The following is a 22089-nucleotide window of genomic DNA, read 5'->3' as shown; positions in this document are numbered from 1 at the left end:
AAGGCTGAGCACCAAAGAATCAATGCTTTTGAACTGTGGTGCTGGAGAAGACTCTTGAGAGTCCCTTGGACAGTAAGGAGATCAAACCAGTCAATCCTAAAGGAAATCAACCCTGAATATTCACCGAAAGGATGGATGCTGAAGCTGAAGCTCCAGTACCTTGGACACCTGATGTGAAGAACCAACTCACTGGAGAAGACCCTGATGCTACAAAAGACTGAAGGCAAAGAGAGAAGCAGGCAGCAGAGGATGAGATGGTTAGATAGCATCACCAACTCAATGAACATAAATATGAGCAAACTCTAGGAGATAGTGAAGGACAGGAGCCTGGCGTGCTGCTGTCCAGGGGGTTGAAAAGAGTTGGACTTGACTTAGTGACTGAACAACAAAAAATTAATCAAGTGAATGTATTTTTTTTTAAGATAAAAATGATTAAGTCTATCTGAAATTATATGAACTGGAAAACAGGCTAAACTGATAAGTGATATTGTCAATCATTTTAAACATACAAAAATAGATGAAGAAAATATATTCAAAATTAAGAGTGGTTCTTTTTATAGTTTCAAGTATTCTCTACAATAATCACTACTTGTATATTCATTTAAAAACCACCATAGAAAAAATATGAAGTATGGAGACAATGTGCAAATTATTACTGTATAGGAAAATCAGTGGTACATTCCAAAAAAAAAGAAAATAATCAAATGCTAATAAAATAACGTGAATACAAGACACAGAGCACAGACTTGTGGTTGTCAACAGGAAGAGGAGGTGGAGGAGAGAGGGATTGGGAGTTTGGGATTAGCAAATGCAAAGTATTACATATATTAACAGAATGGATATACAATAAGATCCAGCTGTAGAGCACAAGGAATACTTAATATCCTGTGATAAACCATATGTATAATTATGTCAATACATATAAATATATGGGCTTCCCAGGTGACTCAGAGATAAAGAATCCACCTGCCAAAGCAAGAGACGTAGGAGACTTGGGTTCTATCCCTGAGTTGGGAAGATCCCCTGGAAAATGAAATGGCAACCCCCTCCAGTATTATTGCTTGAAAAATCTCATGGACAGAGGAGCCTGGAAGGCTATAGTCCATGCGGTCACCGTGGGTCGGACATGACTGAGCACACACACAGCCTAGCATATAAATATATATAACTGAATCACCTCACTTTACACCAGAAACTAATGTTATAAAAAGTAAAATAATGTAAATACAATAAATAGATGCTGTTAGAGTAATCAAATAAAGGTTTTACTAGCCCTGGGTTTGATAAAAGAAGCTTTAAGAATTTTTTATAGATTTTATTGTAATTAATGATTAGTTCAACTTAAATAAAAATACCCAGTGGAAATCAGAAAAAAACACATTCTTCTAGGGCTGGCAGTAACCTGAGTGGTGCACCTTCTAATACTCTTGCATTGGAGAGAACTGTCGCAAGCTATTCTCAGGAACTGAAAAGCCAGACTCTGCAGTACCCCTTTGGCAACTTATTCAGTGTTCCACACCACTTCTAGTAAGGTTCCTCCCCCCATAAATGCAAATACAGTTGATCCTCTGTATTCACGGATCACAGCTGTTTGAATCTGACCATGTGGAACCCACAGATATGGGGGACTGACAGTACCTGGTTCTGCAGTTTATGTCATTAGTATTCAGTGAAGTCAGAAGAAATCAGCAACTCACCGTTTTTGCCTAATGAAGCCTCGGCAACATTAATTTTATCTCACATCATAGCACCTGGCACTGAGCCTCAGTCACGTGTTGCACCAAACACAGATAAATAAATAAAAATTATAATGAAGTCCCTTTTTAGTATGCCCTTCTGCCAGGAAAATATCCTAGTTTCTTTAGTCTTTTATTATGGAAACATTTTCTTTTAATCTTTAATTAATTTTCTTTCATTTACTGATGTTTCTAAAGATGGCAAGACCAGAACCAGGAACAAGATTCAACAAGGGATATAGAATGGAACATATCAGATGAACTGGTTTATGGAGGTGACGTTACTAAACACATCATTCCAAGACCACACTGCAAATTACCACATAGGAAAAAATTCTAAACACTTACCTCAAGAACCAGCCATAGCTTATCTCCATTTATTTTATCCTTCTTAAAGTACATGCCATAGAACCTGACCACATTAGGGTGGTCAGAAAGTGCTTTTAGGATGCTGTACTCTGCTTCAATCTCTTCGTCAATATCCTAGTTTCAAGAGTCATGGGGAGAGAGCAGTGAGAAAAACATGAGTGAAATCAAAGAAACATAAGTTAGACTAGCAAACGCAGAATTTTATTTTGTTAAAGCAAGGTCAGAATAGTTTCTACTGTGCTCAATACAATGTATTGACATTTCTTATTACACTGCTTAAGGGGAGAGATCATGATTTTCCTGTTAATCGAAAATATCTCTAATTATGTTCATTTCATTGAAAAGAAATAAATAAAAGGCTCTTTTTATGCGCAGTTAGAAAGAAACATATAGGGACTTCCCTGGTGGTCCAGTGCCTTCCAGTGCAGGGGACGTGGGTTCCATCCCTGGTCTGGGAACTAAGATCCCTCATGCCGCTGGGCAACTAAGCCCGGGCACCTAAACTACTAAGCCCATGAGCAACTAAGACCTGATGCAGCCAAATTAAATTAAATTTTTTAAGTTAAAAAATAAAAATAAAGAATTCTAATCACAAAATCTAGGGAAAAAATATATATGGAGAACTGCTTAAGGTGATCTTCCTTCTTTGTAGTGTTAACTTTATTTCAATGGTAAAATTATTGTTTTGACATGAAAACTTTTAGCTGGTTACTTTTGTTTCTTTGAAGTATAGGATATTTAAAGGCTATCAAAAACCAATCATACATGCAATCAACTCCTACCTTTCCAAAAATGTGAAAGGGTTAAGTTATATAAGATGGCATACAGCCTTTAGTTAGCTAAAGACTCATTCACCAGAAGTAGAGTAGGTTGTAACCCAGTCAATAAAAATGCAAACAAGACTACGCACTAAGTCATGTACCTAGAAAACTACATATACATAAAATAATTCACTGTCATAAATAAAAGACTTCTAATATTTTATGGTAACATTTAATGTTCACATTGTTTTAAGACAGAATCATGGAATCACAAAGCTGGAAAGAATTTTAGACCAGAACACTAGTCTCAGAGGAATAAACTAAAGCTAAGAAAATTAATTTTTTTAAAAAAAGAAACTAGCTCAAGGCAGTTAGAGTCACAAAACTGGTTCGTGTGTGATCCAGGACTAGTCTTTCATCTACTACCTTCTAGTCCTGCTCATTTCACCCCCATCTTGGAGAGGAGATTATGAGTTCAAAATTCATAACAGTAAGACCTTTTTAATAAAAAAAAAATAGCCACTCTGAAAAATGCTTGGGTGCATTTAAATTTATTTTATTAAGATTACAATCTCCTGGTTATAAATCTTTCTTTATTTGACTTGTGGCATGATGAATGAAGAGTAAATAAAGACTTCTTAGGAAAATATACATGTACTATGACAAGAATAAAAGCAGCAAAAGAACACATTTCATACTACAGTTATGAACCTATATGTTTCATTAAAGCAAGAGAACAAAACCTGATTTGTAAGGTAGGCTGTATAGCAAATGTGATAAATTATGAAAGGACAGCTGTTAATGTATTCAGAAGTCATTTGCTCTTATTCACTAAGAAGCAGAGGAATGGGAAAGAGAGTCTGATTGTGCAGTCACACATTGGGATCAGCCTGGAGCCCTTTCTCTCGCCACCATGAACCCCAATCCTTAACAGCAAAGTTCAAAGGGCAGACTTGTATTGCAAAGCCAAGTGGTGCAGTTACTCTGGTACAGCTTAAATGGTGTCTCTCTTCCCTCAGTTTTAACAGTAAGAACTTTTCAACAGAATATGAAGACATGCAGCACAGTGCTTCTCATTTTTTTTCCTCCAGTGGGCTTCCCTGGTGGCCAGTGGTAAAGAATCCGCCTGCCAATGCAGAAGACATGGGTTCAATCCCTGGGTTGGGAAGTTCCCCTGGAGAAGGAAATGGCAATCCACTCCAGTATTCTTGCCTGAGAAATCCCATGACAAAAGAGGAGCCAGCGAGCTACAGTAGATGGGGTCACAAAGAATCAGATATAACTTTGGGATTGAGTAGGCATGCACTTATCTAACTTACTTCTTGAAAAGAAACCCCCACCCTCTCTCTCCTCTGCTCAAAGGAAAATGAAGCAATGTAGTAATAACAGATCTAGTAAAAATAAACTATCAAAAAAGAAAGAGCAACCCCAAGATGAACAGAGGGCCAGAGACTTTTTGTAGAGTCCTTTTGCAGGCTTTGTGAGTGTCAGAGCTGTGACGAGGCCAAGAACTCCGAGGCCTACCCCACACACATCTCATCATTTCCATCAAGCCACACCCCCATCACATGCACAAAGTGAAAGTCAAAGCGAAGTCGCTCAGTCGTGTCCGACTCTTTGCCACCCCATGGACTGTAGCCTACCAGGCTTCTCCGTCCATGGGAATTTCCAGGCAAGAGTACTGGAGTGGGTTGCCATTTCCTTCTCCATGAGCTGAGTAATTAGAGGAGTTGCTCTCAGGAGAGGTTTGGGGATTATGGAATCACTGAGTTTATTCTGGCTCCCCCACGTGCTAGGGGAGACCTATATATGTCCTAGTACCTGAAAATGCGCCCAAACATCCAGCCTCTGTCTCCTGGAAAAAAGAATCTTGTCTCTAACAGGCAAATCTCATGCTCTTACAGGCAAAGCAAGATGAGTTTCCCTGATCACAACTGCTATTCCCCCAAAAAGCACCATTGGCACTGCTGGAAAAGAGGCCATATGGACTGACCACGACATTGAATTCTTCACAAGAACCACACCTGTAAAGGAATGTCATTTCTGTTTAGAAACACTTAAGTAAACCTGAAAATTAATTTCCCTTTTTTGAAAGAAATTTTAAAATATATTTCTTGTTTGGCATAAGAGGAATTCTGCCTGAAGCCTAAATAAACACAGGAGGAAAATGAAATTTGGCCAAGACGACATTAGACAATTTTAGGGTTAATTCTAGACCCGTGAGTCTATATGCTGACAACACTCTGAAATCTAAAAATATTAAATCAAACCATTGAGCTGCTTGAGAGAAGATAAACTTTATAGATATGTTTGTGTGCATACATGCTAAGTCGCTTCAGTCATATCTGACTGTGTGACACTATGGACTGGGGCCCTCCAGGCTCCTCTGTCCCTGGGCTTCTCTAGGCAAGAATATTGGAGTGGGTTTCCACACCCTCCTCCAGGAGATCTTCCCAACTCAGGGTTCGAACCTGTTTCTCTTATGCCTCCTGCACTGGCAGGCAGGTTCTTTACCACTAGTGCCACCTGGGAAGCCCCCATACTTCTCTTTACTATATATTTATTTATTTATCAAGTATTTATTGGACCTTCTAATATATGTTAAACATTTAACAAGGAAAATCTAACAAGATATTTTTAAACAAACATTTCCTTCAAATTGCAACTGACATTGTGATAAATAAATCAAGATAAGATACCAATGGACTTTTTAACTGTTTAACACAGATTTTTTTTTTAAGTTAATTAGCAAACAAACAAACAAAAAAATCATGACATACATGAATGGGATCCAGAATTTTGACTGCTGCTTTTTGGCCATTTTTCTTATTCAACACTTTAAAAACTTTTCCATATGTTCCTTTGCCAATCGTTTCAGTGATTTCCCAAGTATCAGAAGGGTCAGGAAAGTTATCAAAGATGATTGATTTTCCAATTAATGGAAGCATCTCAAAAGTTTAAATCACTGGAGAGAAAAAGTACAGAGCTTCATTGACATTTGATTGGTAATATTAAACAGCACACACAAACTCATGGGAAATTATCTAATATTTTCACTGATATGATGGAAAACACACAGCAGTAACCAAATGTACTCAGAGTCAAAGAAATTTTTAATTTCAATTCTTTTTGCAAACAGATGAATACAAGTTTAATAATGTTTTGTAAGCAGGGATTTCTATGTTTAATACTGTCCCATATTAATTGCTACTGTTAGTAATTATTTTCAGATTAGAGGCACACATTTAACTCATTTTGATTTACTGCTTTATACTCATGAATGAAAGAATTTTAGAATAAACCTTAGCAATGATAAAAATCCAGCTTCTTCATCAAAGCAAATCCCACACTTTAAAATGATTGTGTTTTTTTAATTTATTTTTTAATTGAAGGAAAATTGCTTTGCAATACTGTGTTGGTTTCTCCTGGATCACATCCTTCGAGAACCAGTCATAAGTATACATATATCTTATCCCTGTTGAGCCTCACTCCCCTTCTCCTCACCCCATCCACTTAGGCCATCACAGAGTGCCAGGCTAAGATCCCTGTGTTATACTGCAGCTTCCCACCAGCTATCTGTTTTACACATGATAGTGTATATATGTCTCCTCATCTGCGTCTCCAATACTGCCTTGCAAATAGGTTCATCAGTACCATTTTTCTAGATTCCAAATATATGCATTAATATATAGCATTTGTTTGCCTCTTTCTAACTTACTTCACTCTGTATAACAGGTTCTAGGTTTATCTACCTGAGCACAATTGAGTCAAATTGGTTCTTTTTTATAGCTGAGTAATATTCCATTGAATATTGAATCTCTGCTTCATCCATTCATCTGTCAATGGACATCAAGGCTGCTTCCATGTCCTGGCTATTCTAAATAGCACTGCAATCAACACCAGAGTACATGGGTTCCTTTTGAATTGTAGTTTTCTCAGGGTATATACCCAGTTGTGGGATCCTTTGGTCATAGGATAGGATTATTCATAGTTTTTTAAGGAATCTCCTTACTGTTCTCCATAATGGCTGTATCAGTAGGAGGGTTGTTCCCTTTTCTTCACATCCTCTCCAGCATTTTTAAGTGATTGTGCTTTATATTACTGCTGCTGCTGCTGCTGCCGCTAAGTTGCTTCAGTTGTGGCCGACTCTGTGTGACCCCATAGACAGCAGCCCACCAGGCTCCTCAATCCCTGGGATTCTACAGGCAAGAACACTGGAGTGGGTTGCCATTTCCTTCTCCAATGCATGAAAGTAAAAAGTGAAAGTGAAGTCGTTTAGTCGTGTCTGACCTTTAGCGACCCCTACCTGGCTCCTCTGCCCATGGGATTTTCCAGGCAAGAGTACTGGAGTGGGTTGCCATTGCCATCAGTCCCCTATTGCTTTTAGTATGAAATTTCTTTCATATAACCTACCACATCCTTTAAAATATGGCCCTTGCTTAATTTCCTAGCCTCATGTCTCATTATATCTTCCCTCAGACACTACAAACCAACCCACTTGGGATCCATCAGGTCATCCCTTCTTGCTTGAGGATCTTCACACACAGTCTTAGCTCCCACTTGGGTCTGTGGTTTCTTTGCTAAGCTCTAATTCCTACTTATCTTTTCACATATTTTCTGAGATGTCATGTCCTCCAAACCTATCCATTCTCCACCCCATCTGAGTTGTGTGCCCATCTCTGCGTTCCATGAGCCCTCTGAACCCACCATGACCTGATATTCCTGCACACCCAGCACTTGGCGCAGTGCTCAATTAGGAGAACATGGCCAATGAGGCCAAGTGATTTTAAAAAAGATTTCACACATAAGCTGAGATAAGATCTTCCAAGTAGTGCTACTAACCTTTCATGTTGTCCTTAAATTACACTCAATCCTTTGTATAAATTTAAAGGAAAAAAAAAATGAACAGTAAGACCATCCAGAACATCTGTGGTGGTCCTCTGAATTTTTTGGTTAACCCTGCAAAACCTCACTCTTTTCAATGCTATAAAGTTGACTGCAATTGTTCCTGGATGTGTATATATACACACAGAAACACGTCTATTAATGAATGTGTTAATATTCATAGCCCATGAAATTCATCTGTCTGACTACAACTTTCAACCTCATCTAATCCACCAATCCACTGATTCACTTTCTTTATATCCATCAACTCTCTTCCGTCTTCATTTCCACTTCATTTTCTCCTTCCCCAGCATAAACTGGGCTTCCCTGGTGGCTTAGTAAAGAATCCACCCTACAAGGCAGGAGACCTGGGTTCAATCCCTGGGTTGGGAAGAGCCCATGGAGGAGGGCATGGCAACCCACTTCAGTATTCTTGCCTGGAGAATCCGCATGGACAGAGGAGTCTGGTGGGCTACAGTCCATGGGGTCACAGAGTTGGACACGACTGAGCAACTAAGCACAGCACACAGCACAACAGCATGAATCCTACAGCTGGAATTATTATAACTTCCTTGCAAATGTCCTAAACATTCTTGTTTCTCTCTTTCTTCACCACCAGTCCCCTGGGGTTAAAAACCAACCCTAGTTAAACCTTACATCTTCTTCACACCTGTGCCTGTAGCTGGAGAAGACCACACAACTGGGCTGAACCATTTCACTTTAAATGCAGGATAAAAACCTTACAAGTAGACCCTCAATGATGCCCAGCAATCCTAGTGCACTTCCCTGCTTGGTGTATTCACTTCTCTCTGGTGAGTGATCTCCGTCCTCAAATTTCTCTCTCCTCAGATTGTTCCCTCGTTGCTGTACATCCTCTCCCACCAAACTTCCCAGCTAATGTCTTCATTTAATAATTAAGTGACAAAATGGAAGCAACAATAAACTCCTTAATCTTCCCATCTCAAAAACCACAAACCAATGTGCATCAAACAGAAGGAGTTCATTCTATTTATCGTCCATTAACTGCTGTCTGGCCTCAGTCTTTTTCATTTGTTCCACCTCATCCATCATATTTCAGCTCAAATATCACATTTTAAAAAAGATCTCCCCTGCATATTTTATTCCTTCTTCAGGATGTAAGCTACAGAGGTACAGACTTTGTTAATTTTACCTCTGTATCCACAGTTCCCAGAATAACATCTAACACATGGCAGATAACTAGTAAATGCAGGCTAAATGGGCAAATGTTTACTTGTTTATCTGTTAATTTGACAGCTGAAACCTTACCTCTCAGTTCACTTACAAATCTTATAATGCCTAACTCTGTGTCTGGCATAAAGTAGATGTTAAATATGTAGCTGCTGAATGAGTGAATCAATATTCTTACAAAAAAAAAAAAAGAATGAGAGAAATAAGGATTAGAAAGAGCTAAAGAGAATCCGAAAATCTAAACAGAATAATGATCATATTCATTATATTTAAGGGGACATCATTCAGTAAATGGCTATGAATGCCTACTGAAAATTACATCACTACATAAAAAAAACAGGAATAGTTCTTAGAAAACTTAATCTTTATGAAATTTGTGCCTTTGATCCAAAATGCAAAAAAAACAAGTAGGAGGTAATCAGTAATAATCATCCAATTCAGTGATTTCATAATCAGTGACAAGATAACTACTTTCTACATCTATCTACTTGACTCATGCAAATAAGCGTTTATGCCATCTATATAATGTAAATGTTAAACCAAACAAAAAAAAATTAAATCTTATTAAATGCCTCAAATAGAAGTTTTCAACCAGGAAAAACATTCATTTTATGGAATAGTGCCTTTTCACTGGCAATGTTAATGAACATAATAAACCATGACTAGCACACAGTACCCAGAACAGTCAAATTCAGGGACAGAAACTATAATTGTGGTTTCTAGGAGCTTCGGGAAGGGAAGTGGGAAAGACTATTTAACAGCTATAGTTTCAGTTTGAGAAGGTAAAAAAAAGTTATGGCGATGGATGGTGGTGAGCGTTGTACAATGCTGTGAATGTAGCCACTGAAGTGAATACAGTTTTTAAGTGGTTAAAGGGTAAATTGTATGTAACGCATATTTTACCGTAGAAAAAATGCTACTTTGGACACAGTATAGGGAAACAAAGTAATGAAAAACAGGAGACCCAAACTGAGAGATATGGAAGGGAGACCACAACTGTCTGCTTGCTCTCAGATCCATGCGTGACCTTCCGTGTCCTGAATCTCAGGGGTTGACATCTCAAAACTGTATTCCCCAAGCTCCCTGTCCCACTGGTGTCCTCCGCTGTTGGATTCCATCAGTGGGTGGGCCAGGCAGGAGACTGGATGGGAGGAGGATCTTTCTCCTCTGCTTTCTTTGGCTTTGTGGTATGTCCATGTGGCTCCATCTCCCTGAAGGTCCCTGTTTCTGGAGGGTAGACCTGCCATGGTTCTAGACGGCCTCAGCATATGCATTTTGGTATGATCATCTCCTTGATGTTACTGTACAGTACAAGGAGTAATCATAGTTTTTAAGATTATGATTCTAACTCTGAGATCACCTCATTACCTTCTGCTGGGCTTTCGAATATCCTAAAACATTTATAACGAAATCCCCTTATGCCTTAGTCTGTTCAAGCTGCTTGAACAAAAATAACATAAACTGGGTGGATTGGAAACAAGAAGCATTTATTTCTCACAGTTCCAGGGGCTGGGAAGTCCAAGATCATGTTGCTGATAGACTTGGCATTAGATGTGGATCCACTTCCTAGACGGCGTGGTGCTTCTGCTGTAACCCCATTCGGTGGAAGGGAGAAGCTACCTCCCTGGGGTCTCTTTTATAAGATGCTAGTCCCCATCACTTCATGGGAAACAGATGGGGAAACAGTGGAAACAGTGTCAGACTTTATTTTGGGGGGGCTCCAAAATCACTGCAGATGGTGACTGCAGCCATGAAATTAAAAGACGCTTACTCCTTGGAAAGAAAGTTATGACCAACCTAGATAGCATGTTAAAAAGCAGAGACATTACTTTACCAACAAAGGTCTGTCTAGTCAAGGCTATGGTTTTTCCAGTGGTCGTGTATGCATGTGAGAGTTGGACTGTGAAGAAAGCTGAGCACCGAAGAATTGATGCTTTTGAAGTGTGGTGTTGGAGAAGACTCTTGAGAGTCCCTTGGACTGCAAGGAGGTCCAACCAGTGCATCTTAAAGGAAATCAGTCCTGGGTGTTCATTGGAAGATCTGATGCTAAAGCTGAAACTCCAATCCTTTGGCCACCTCATGTGAAGAGTTGACTCACTGGAAAAGACTCTGATGCTGGGAGGGATTGGGGGCAGGAGGAGAAGGGGACAACAGAGGATGAGATGGCTGGATGGCATCACCGACTCGATGGACATGAGTTTGAGTAAACTCCAGGAGTTGGTGATGGACAGGAAGGCCTGGCGTGCTGCGATTCATGGGGTCTCAAAGAGTAGGACATGACTGAGCGACTGAACTGAACTGAACTGAATCCCTTCATGAGGCTCTGTCCTCCTGACCTAATCACTGCCCCCAAGGCCTCACCTCCCAACACCACTACCCTGGCGGTTAGGGTTTCAACATATGAATTTGAGGAGAATACAAATATTCAGACCATGGCATCATATTAAATTCCCTCTGTTGAACTACTTGGTATTAATTATATTTTCCTGACTGATTCAGCCTGCTGATGCTGCTGCTAAGTCACTTTAGTCGTATCCGACTCTGCGTGACCCCATTGACGGCAGCCCACCAGGCTCCCCCGTCCCTGGGATTCTCCAGGCAAGAACACTGGAGTGGGTTGCCATTTCCTTCTCCAATGCATGAAAGTGAAAAGTGAAAGTGTAGTCGCTCAGTCGTGTCTGACCCTCAGCGACCCCATGGACTGCAGCCTTCCAGGCTCCTCCATCCATGGGATTTTCCAAGCAAGAACACTGGAGTGGGTTGCCATTGCCTTCTCCCTGATTCAGTCTAACATACATCTAATCAGTTTGTGGAGGAGAGATTGGAGAAAAGTCAACAGATAATGGGTGAAAGTTCTCCCAAACAGGCAAAGGGTATGAACACTCAAATTTAGGAAGTTCAGTACATTTCTTTAAAAGATTCACAGTTGGATACACAGCAGTGAATCTAGAGAACACCAAAGACAATGAGAGGCTCTTGACACCAACCAGATAGAAAAAATGTATCACATATAGAGGGAAACAATTAGAATGACTGCTGATATTTCAATAGAAAACAATAGTATAATGTATTCAGAATGCTGAAATAACTGCTCATCTAAAACAAACATAAGTATCCTGCAAGGTCAAAGGCAAATTAAAGATATTTTTCACCTCAAAAAATTCAGTTTAACAACAATGGCCCCTGAGAAAGAGAATTTCTAAAGGATGTCTTTGAAAAATGACAGTTCAGGTCAGTTCAGTTCAGTCGCTCAGTCATGTCCGACTCTTTGCGACCCCATGAACTGCAGCACGCCAGGCCTCCCTGTCCATCACCAATTCCCAGAGTTCACTCAGACTCACGTCCATCGAGTCAGTGATGCCATCCAGCCATCTCATCCTCGGTCGTCCCCTTCTCCTCCTGCCCCAATCCCTCCCAGCATCAGACTCTTTCCAATGAGTCAACTCTTCGCATGAGGTGGCCAAAGTACTGGAGTTTCAGCTTTAGCATCAGTCCCTCCGAAGAAATCCCAGGGCTGATCTCCTTCAGAATGGACTGGTTGGATATCCTTGGACTCTCAAGAGTCTTCTCCAACACCACAGTTCGAAAGCATCAATTCTTCAGCGCTCTGCCTTCTTCACAGTCCAACTCTCACATCCATACATAACCACAGGAAAAACCATAGCCTTGCCTAGACGGACCTTAGTCGGCAAAGCACAAGGAAGGTCTAAATTACCAAAAACAGTAAATAGTTACACATGTGTGTAAATCTAAACTAACACTGACTGTAAGACACAATAATAGACAAAAATGAGCTATATAATCAAAAGTAGAATGCTAGAATTTAAAATGTTCTCAAGTTCCTCATATAAAGAGGCAGTTAAAAATATTAATTATAAATTTAAGCTTTAAGAGATCCATGTCAAACACTTAAACATTAGACCCTAAAAATATCATGCATAACTTTCAAAATATTAAAAGAGAAAAACTGATGTTAACAAACTCAGTCAAAAAACTCTGGAAAGGAGAATAAAGGAAGCCTTTAAAAAAGAAGAAATAGAAAGCATAAAATACCCTGTGAAAAGAAATATGAATATGCCAATAATCACAGTAATTGTAAATGTACCAAACTTTTCATGAAAAGACAGAAACTGGTAGCTCACATCTGTTTGCAAGAGATTCACATAAACTATAGACACAGATAGACTGTAAATAAAATAATGGTACCATGTACCATTCAACAAAAGAAAGCGATGTGACAAGATTCACATCAGGCACAAAGTACTCAAGGGAAAATTATTTACTAGAGGTAAAGAGGGTTACTACATAATAATCAAAGCCTTAATTTGATTAAGAAAAGATAAAAGAAAAAAACAAGAAAATATAAAAGTTCAAAACAGAAGCCTAGAATCTATGAAATAACTGAAAGAAATACAGAGAAAAAGGGAAAAAGCCACAATTTTAGTGGGAGATTTCAACACAATTTGTCAGTGATTTTTGTTGTTGTTGTTGTTGTTGTTCAAGTAAAGATAAAAGTTCTTAAGAATAAATAAGATTTAAACAACTCTAATCCGTTTTGAGCTTATTTTTGTGTATGGTGTCAGGGAGTATTCTAATTTCGTTCTTTTACATGTAGCTGTCCAGTTTTCCCAGCACCACTTATTGAAGAGACTATCTTTTCTCCATTGTATATTTTTGCCTCCTTTGTCATAGGTTAGATGACCACAGGTGTGTGGGTTTATTTCTGGGCTTTTTTATCCTGATCCATTGTTCTATATTTTTAGTTTTGTGCAAGTAGCATACTATCTTGATTTCTATAGCTCTGTAATATAGTCTGAAGTCAAGTAGCCTGATTCCTCCAGCTCTGTTTTTCTTTCTCAAGATTGCTATGGCCATTTGGTGTCTTTTGTGTTTCCATACAAATTATAAACTTTCTGTTTTAATTCTGTGAAAAATGCCATTGGTAATTTGATAAGAATTGCACTGAATCTATAGATTGCTTTGGGGAGTAAAATCATTTCACAGTATTGATTCTTCCAATTCAAAACTATCATATTCTCCCATTTATGTCATCTGTTTGTACTGAATGGATATCCTGAAATACACATGAAATCCTGTATCTAACAACAAATAACCTTCCCGAGTGTACAGGAAAGTCAAAGTGTTAGTTGCTCAGTCATGTCTGACTCTTTGTAACCCTATGGACTATAGTCCAGCAGGCTACTCTGTTCATGGAATTCTTCAGGTAAGAATACTAGAGTGGGTAGCCATTCCCTTCTCCAGGGGATCTTCCTGACCTGGGGATCGAATCCAGGTCTCCTGCATTGCTGGCAGATTCTTTACTGTCTGAGCCACTAGGGAACCCTGAATATACATGACTGCCATGTAATTAAGTAAGAAGACAACTACTAGATAAATTTTTAAAAACTGATAGTATCAAATACTTTAAAAGTAACTACTAAACAGCTCAAGGGCCAAAGAAAAAATGAAATGACTTTTAAAAATAGACTTAAAACTGAATAATAATGAAAATACTACTCATGAAAATTTATTGGATACAGCTAAAGCAGTATACAGAGGAAAACATATAGCCTAAAATTTTATCTTAGAATGGAAGAAAGGCTAAAAATTATGTAATTACCAAATAAAAGCAAAGATTGTAGAAAAAAGGAAGAGTTGAAATTAAATACATTACAGAAAAAGAATAAGACAGATTAGAGAATGATAAATACAACAGTTCTTCAAAGAGAATTTTTTAAATAGATAAGCCCTTATTAAGACTGATCAGTAAAACAAACAAACAAAACAGAAGATACAGATGAGCAATACTGAGGTTGAAAAGACTAACAAATTATAGCAGAGACTAAAAAGATCATAAAATGATAAATTTTTTATCAAGAAACTTAAAAATTAGACTAAGTGGACTAATTTAGATTAATTAGACTAATATTAGAGGGGAAAAAAACAGAAAAATAAAAGTTAGTTTTTTGGAATGTTTGCATTAATGTGCTTTCCTACTATAACTTCTAATACTTAAGGGGACTATGCTAAGTTCTTAAGTACCAGAAAATCACTCTAAGTATCTTTTAATACCTTAGAGGTAATGACCAAATTTATCAGCAGAAGGGGCTAGAAACTCAATTAAAGGATAAGTGCTTCATAAGCGAACATAAACACGTTTCCTTTTCCCATATAACACAAAAAAATAATCAACCTGTTAACTTTTCCAAAAGATAGGCAGAGAACACCATTTCTCAATGCAATGAAAATGCCATTTGCCCATGATATAAAACACACTAAGAAAGTAGCAGATGGTTTTACTCAAAATTGAGTGATATTTTAATACTGTGATTCTCGCTTTTCAAAACACACATCATGTATTTTCTGCAGAATGTTATGGAAAGATTCTTCCCTTTATACACTCCCTTCTGCCAAGCTGTTTAAACTCTACTGCATGCATATGGTTTACATGAGATTCAAAAGTAGCTCCAGCCTTTGATTGAAGGGGAATCCTGGAATGCCAGTGGGGCAGAACATGTGTGTCTCCATGGAGCATCCCAGAGGGATCTCAACAGATAAGCCAGACGACATTATTTTCCCATTAAAAGTCCTTCAAAATCCACGTTCTTACTCTGTCCTCCAGATCCTTTCTGACCCCTCTAAACTCAACCTACTTTCTTCTTCGCCTCTCACACCGACCACAGCCTCAGCTGCCTTCTGACAAGTCTTAGAACAACACTGTTCCTGATTTGAATTTGTTGTAGAGAATATTCTCCTGGAATGATTATGAAAGTCATAAAGCCTTGCTGGTTAAAAGTAGCCTACAGAAAAGTGAATCTTCCATATAAAACCACCTTTCAGAGACACCAGGCTGAAGCACTAGACAAGTTCTAACTACCTGCTTTCTCAAAGAACTTTAAAACACAAAGTGAACAGAAACCTCTGGTCTCAGTTCACTACAGACCAGATGAACTGGTCACACATCCCTCCAGCTTTTCACTAACACAGGCAATAAAGTTTGGTTTAAAACAGACCTTGTCCAGTGATACGTATGGTCTGCTTTGAATAAACCATAATTAGTGTTTGTTCCCTTCAATTTGCTTAAAAATGTTTTGCAGAGAAGGGGGAAAAGGTCTACTTATGTACTTCTATCTATGTATTCTGCTTTCCACCACTCATTTTCTCATTCTGTAATTACTGTGATAAAAGCATGTGCTTACATGCTGGAACCAAAAAAAAAAAAAAAAAAAGGCTATCATTTCCTAGAAACTTAAAACATTATTTTAAGTTTTAGCATAAACCTATAAACGTCAGCATCCACAGCTGTAAAATGGAATAATCACGCATGTCTGCGGAGAAAGCAATGGCACCCCACTCCAGTACTCTTGCCTGGAAAATCTCATGGACAGAGGAGCCTGGTAGGCTGCAGCCCATGGGGTCGCTAAGAGTCGGACACTACTGAGCGACTTCACTTTTATTTTTCACTTTCATGTATTGGAGAAGGAAATGGCAACCCACTCCAGTATCCTTGCCTGGAGAATCCCAGGGACAGGGGAGCCTGGTGGGCTGCCGTCTATGGGGTCGCACAGAGTTGGACACAACTGAAGTGACTTAGCAGCATGCATGTCTGAACTAACTCTAAGAGTTGACCTAAGTATCAAATGAGCTGTATGAGGAAATGATGCTTTGTAAATTGTAACACAGGACAACTCGCCTCCTTTGTCAAGGATGCAAGGTGAGTTATAGTTTTGGCCACACAACAGCCTGTTCCAATTAGTAAGGGATAGTTTCTGAGTCAGAAATCACAAACTGAGGTGTCTGCAGGGACAAAGGAGGTAAAATGCATGAGTGAAGCACATCCGGATGAAATAAATGCAAGGAGTTTAGTGTGGCAAACTTGAGGGCAGTGTTTCCCATCCAAACTGCACAGCTACATCCCAGCTGCAGGGCTGGCAGACACAAGCCCTGCCTTGCCTGGTCCACTTGTTTTTCAACAGAAGTGAAGACTCTGGGAATTTACTTAAAATTTACAAAATTTAAACTATTTGGTAATAGTTGTAAAGTATTCATTATTTTAAAATACAAAGCTGATCCAAATAAATATATCAAATTCAGCCTTTAAACTATCAGCCTATAACTTCTACATGAGGTTTGTTTTGTGTTCTTTGTTAAAAATGACCAACCAACAAGAACCTCTCCACCTGGTATAATCACCCTGAGACATCAGGAAAACTAGATTATAACAGTGGCAAGCATTTTTCCGACTGTTTATCAGTGCCAAGTACCTACTGGGATTCTACTTTTACATGTATTACGTCATGTAACTTTAACACTTATGAGAAGCCCTTCAGAAAGGCATTATTACTGTGTCTCCATTTTCAGAAAAGAAGACTGAGGATTAGACTTTTTAAGGTCATAATGCTGGTAAATGGCAGAGTCAAGAAACAAACAAACCAGGACAAGGTCCATGGTAGAAATTGGATGTTCAGTGGTAGATGATTTCAGTTCTAAAGAGTAATGCTTCCCAATTGGAGGTTCCTAAATCCCTATGTGTCCTTAAAGTGGTATGGAGTCTTTACACTTAGTTTTAAAGTGTAATGGAAATCTGTTTACCTTCTAATGGATAACTTTTTTAAAAAATTTTATTTATTTATATTGCTGCACTAGGTCTTAGTTGCAGCACATGGGATCTTCACTTGCGGCATAGACTCAGTTATGGCAGGTGGGATCTAGTTCTCTGCTGCTGCTGCTGCTGCTGCTGCTGCTAAGTCACTTCAGTCGTGTCCCTGACCAGAGATCAAACCTAGGAAGGCAGTCTTAGCCACTGGACCACCAGGGAAGTCCCTATAATGGATAATTGAGTTAATCTTTCAAATTATCAATCTAGGGAAAAAACTAATCAAGAAAAAAAAGGGGGGGAGGGAGTAAATAATTTAGAGCGCTGACACTGCAGAAATTATTAAAGTGATAAAACATTTTTACAGCAAAACTTTACATAATTTGCATCTATATAGTCTAAAGTATATTTGCACTTTCAAATATTTATCACCCTATTAGTAGTAACTAATGGACCTTCAAATAGTTTGGATTTGACAGGCAAAAGTTATTTTTCAAAGAATATTTGCACAAAAAATATTAGGCTGTAGAGAGAAAATTTTAAAAAGGAAGTGCAGGACCGTAGTACTCCTTATATGATTGACCAAAATATTTTCAAACAGATATAGTCTGGTAATAAAGATCACCACACTGAATCTTTTAATGTGTACTTTTTTGTTCTCAACAATAATAAAAAAAGACTAAGACAAATGAGAGTAATTTTTCATACGCTAGACATCACATGAATAGACACATAAAAAACAAGTTATCTTTGAAATCTCATCTCTAAATTTTCCCATTTGAAAACAGTTATCTTTACAGTGTAATAAAAAATCAATATGGCATGAATAACATGCACTGTCATTTATCTGTCAAAATTTAGCACTTAGGCTAGTGCAAATCCAGAAGACTGGTCAACTTTATCACCTACCTTTAGCACAGCTTGAAAATAACTCGTTCCCATATCATGACAAAGAGTAAATGTCCAGGCTGCAGCTATGTTCCTGAGTCTGTAACACACAACAAACTCAGTGTTACAGGTTTAAGCATCAAGCCTCTGGGGAAAGCGTTTAGAAGCTAAAGGTAGAAACATCGAGGTAGTATAATAGGACAGCAATTTATTACTCAGGTTTAATATTTTTTAAGCGACTAAGAGGGAACACCACACATCCTGTGCAGTCATAGAATAACTCTGAAGTTATTGGAGCAATGAGAAATCAAAAAAAAAAAAAAAATTAAGAGGCTTTAAGGAAACCCATTCAACCACCAAGAAAACTCAAATCCGTGAGGATTCTTGGGGTTTTCCAATTTAAAACAACAAAAAGTATTTTTAGTGCCATTACAACGTCTATTTCAAAGCTTACATCCAACTATCATCCCAATAATAGTAAAATATTATTAATTTTGTTTTAATTTCTCACAGAAAAATTCTAGCAAGGTTCAAATAGAAACTATTACAGAACAGAGCTGTTGGTGAACAAATCGAAACGACATCGTTGCTGGGAGGATTGCTCTACTTCTTAGTAATGACCCCAATGTTCTTTCTTGTCTGCCCTTTCTCCTTAAAAAGGAAACTTTACAGATGCGTCTGGCGGGGAATGGACCCCAGCTCCACCGACCTGCTCCAGATAAATCATTCCTGAGCAGGAGGTCCCTCGAGTGGACCAGGCGCGGCGCGGGCCACAGGTGCCCCGAAACCGCCGGGACTAGGCTCGCGGTCCCAGCGAGTCCCTCTCGCGTTCCCGGTCCGATCCCCGGCGCGCACCCCACACCACCTGTAGCCAGGGAAGTGATGCCGGCTGACCCAGGGCTCCGCGCCGCCGAAGCCCAGGACCCCTACCTGGGACGGAGGCGAGCGTCTCCATCCTCCCCTCGGGGGCTCAGGTTGGGGCGCGCCTGGGCGGGGCGGGGCCACAGGACGGGGCACTCGAGGGGGCGGGGCCACGGGGCGGGGCACTCGAGGGGCGGGGCACTCGAGGGGGCGGCCCCTCTCCAGATTCTCTAGAGCTGTTCCTCCTCCCACCCCGGCGCGCCGCCGTCCTCGCTGCCCGCGGAAAACAGGCCTCTCCGTCCGCCCCGCGCACCTCGCAGGGCCCAAGGCTGGCGGTCAAGCCTGGGACTCGGTCACGCCTCCCTGGTCTGTAGCCCGGGGTCAAGGGAGGGGACCCGCCAGACCCTGGAACAGCCCCCTCGGACAGGCCCACTTTCCTGAAGCAATTTCTCCTCGCAATGCGCAGTGTCTTCCCCCAAACTCCGTGGGGCTCACAGGATGTCATCTCTAGGCCAGCGGGCTCTGATCCGGAAAGTGAGAAGAAAAGTAGGTACTGAGATATCCCCGCGGATACCAGTTCACTTTAGCGGCCTGCCAAAGTGAAGTCGTTAACCACCAGTCCTCTAACTGGTCATCCCTGACACCTGTATGGCCAGGTTCCCTGAACAGCCTCAGGTGACATTTTGGGCGTGGTTATGCCTTCCGCCCCTTCAAAAAGTGAGACCCACAATCAAAATGTCGTTTAATTGTGTTAATAATCTAAATTGGTCTATCATTTGTGATGTCTAAATAAGAATTCTAGAAGAGGTCAGTTCAGTTCAGTTCAGTCGCTCAGTCGTGTCCGACTCTTTGCGACCCCATGAATCGCATGCCAGGCCTCCCTGTCCATCACCAACTCCTGGAGTTCACTCAAACTCATGTCCATCGAGTCGGTGATGCCATCCAGCCATCTAGAAGAGGTCAGCTAGTCCTAAATCAATGCATTTGTCTTAAGGAAAAAATATGATTGTTTGAGTAGATGTCAAAAAGGCATTCAGCATTTTCAAGATCCTTCCTCATAAAATATCTTTGAAATCCAAAACTTAAACAGTGGGTTTTTCTCAGAATATCATATATCTCATCTAATATATAGTATCTTGGAATATTGAGAATATCGTATCAATACTAACATTATATAAAAAGATTCATTTTCAAGTTATTTCTTTAAAAGAATATATTATACCAAATATATTATTTAACTTAAGAATTAATAAGGAGTAAGCAAATGGCCATGTACAAAATTGTAGGAGGCCAACAATGACCAGTTAAAATACAATGGAAAAATGAATCTTGTTCACAATAGCAACAAAGACCATAAAATAACTGGGAATGATAAAAAGTGAGAAATGGGGGAGATCTGAGAAAGGAAAATGCAGGACTATCACCTTGGAGAAATCATGTATAAATTATTTTATTAATTGAAGAGACATAGGATATCCTTAAGTGAGAAGACAGAATTTTAAATACATAATTAGTGAAGTCGCTCAGTCATGTCTGACTCTTTGCGACCCCATGGACTGTAGCCTACCAAATTCCTCTGTCCATGGGATTTTCCAGGCAATAGTACTGGAATGGATTGCCATTTCCTTCTCCAGGGGATCTTCCCGACCCAGGGATCGAACCCGAGTCTCCCGCATTGTAGACAGACGTTTTACCGTCTGAGCCACCAGGGAAGTCATACCTCCCAAACTGAGACAAAATATTCTGAAATTCATCTGAGAAACTACAAGCTAGAATAGTAGACCAGTAGTCTACTATTAGAATAGCTAAGACCAGTAGTCCTCAGACTATAGTCTGAGAGCATCTAGGGTCCCAGAAACCCTTTCAAGGGGTCACAGAATTTAAGTTGTTTTCAAAACAATATTGAGACTTGTTTTTAACTCTTTTTTACTCCCATTCTTAAATACATATACAATGAAGTCTTCCAGTGGTTACATAATATGTGATATCACAACAGATTAAATGCAGAAGCAGAAATGTCTTCTATCACACAAAACATTAAAGGAATTTACATGAAGGTAAAACAGTGTTATTTCTCCTACTAAATTTCCTTTGGTTTGGAAAATATAATTATTTTTCATTAAAAATGTTATTTATGTTAACATGTAATGAGTTTCCTATGTTTTAAAATTAATTTAGAAACAAATATTTATTTTCTTAGTTTTAATTTCTGATATGGTATATATCAGTGAATATAACACAAAATCTCTGGAATTCTCAATAATTTTCAAGAGTGTAAAGGAGAGTTCAAAACCACAAAAAAATTGAGAACTGTCTGATAACAATGAAAGAAACATATTATTGAACTATAATAATTAAGAATGTGGCACTAACACAAGAATAGAAGAGTGTGTCTAAGCCAATCAGCATGGACAGGCACACCACTACTCCTCCCCTCCCCAACTCCATGAGTGTGTTTTTGTGATAAGAACTGGTTGCATAATTATTTTCTAGGAAAATTGAATTTGGCCAATTAAGGGTTTTGTTTTGGCAGAGTAGAATTGAAATGTTTGGGAAAAGACTCTAGGGAAAGAACTAAGAGATCCCGGAGCCATTTGATTACGTTTTGCTAGAGGGTGAAGAATAGAACCATTTCTGTCTCTGTTAGGAAGCCTTCAGTAAAACCACAGGAGGGATGGTGTGCAGTGGAGATAAGAAGAAGTATGAAGTCTAGCCTCAAGGTGACTCACGTACTGGTCATCTAGCTAGAGAACTGTGGTCCCAGAAACAGAACAGAAATACAGAA

The 22089-nt window shown here is 39.3% G+C and overlaps 1 protein-coding gene across 1 annotated transcript in view; it reads right to left on the bottom strand.

Moving 5' to 3' along the window:
* Positions 1–19425, bottom strand: part of MYO3A (myosin IIIA) — a 170732-nt gene extending 151307 nt beyond the window's left edge. The window contains exons 1-4 of the mRNA XM_069548854.1: positions 19374–19425; positions 18465–18543; positions 5647–5831; positions 2085–2219 (exon numbers count right to left, since the gene is read on the bottom strand). Coding sequence (XP_069404955.1) covers positions 2085–2219; positions 5647–5814 — 303 coding nt within the window. The 5' untranslated portion in view covers positions 5815–5831; positions 18465–18543; positions 19374–19425. The remainder of the gene's footprint in view (positions 1–2084; positions 2220–5646; positions 5832–18464; positions 18544–19373) is intronic.
* Between the last annotated feature and the right edge of the window lie 2664 nt (positions 19426–22089).

The sequence above is a fragment of the Ovis canadensis genome, chromosome 13, assembly GCF_042477335.2.
Source record: "Ovis canadensis isolate MfBH-ARS-UI-01 breed Bighorn chromosome 13, ARS-UI_OviCan_v2, whole genome shotgun sequence".
Classification (NCBI taxonomy): Eukaryota; Metazoa; Chordata; class Mammalia; order Artiodactyla; family Bovidae; genus Ovis; species Ovis canadensis.
The sequence above is the reverse complement of the archived record's forward strand: the minus strand, read 5'-3'. Positions and strand labels throughout refer to the sequence as shown.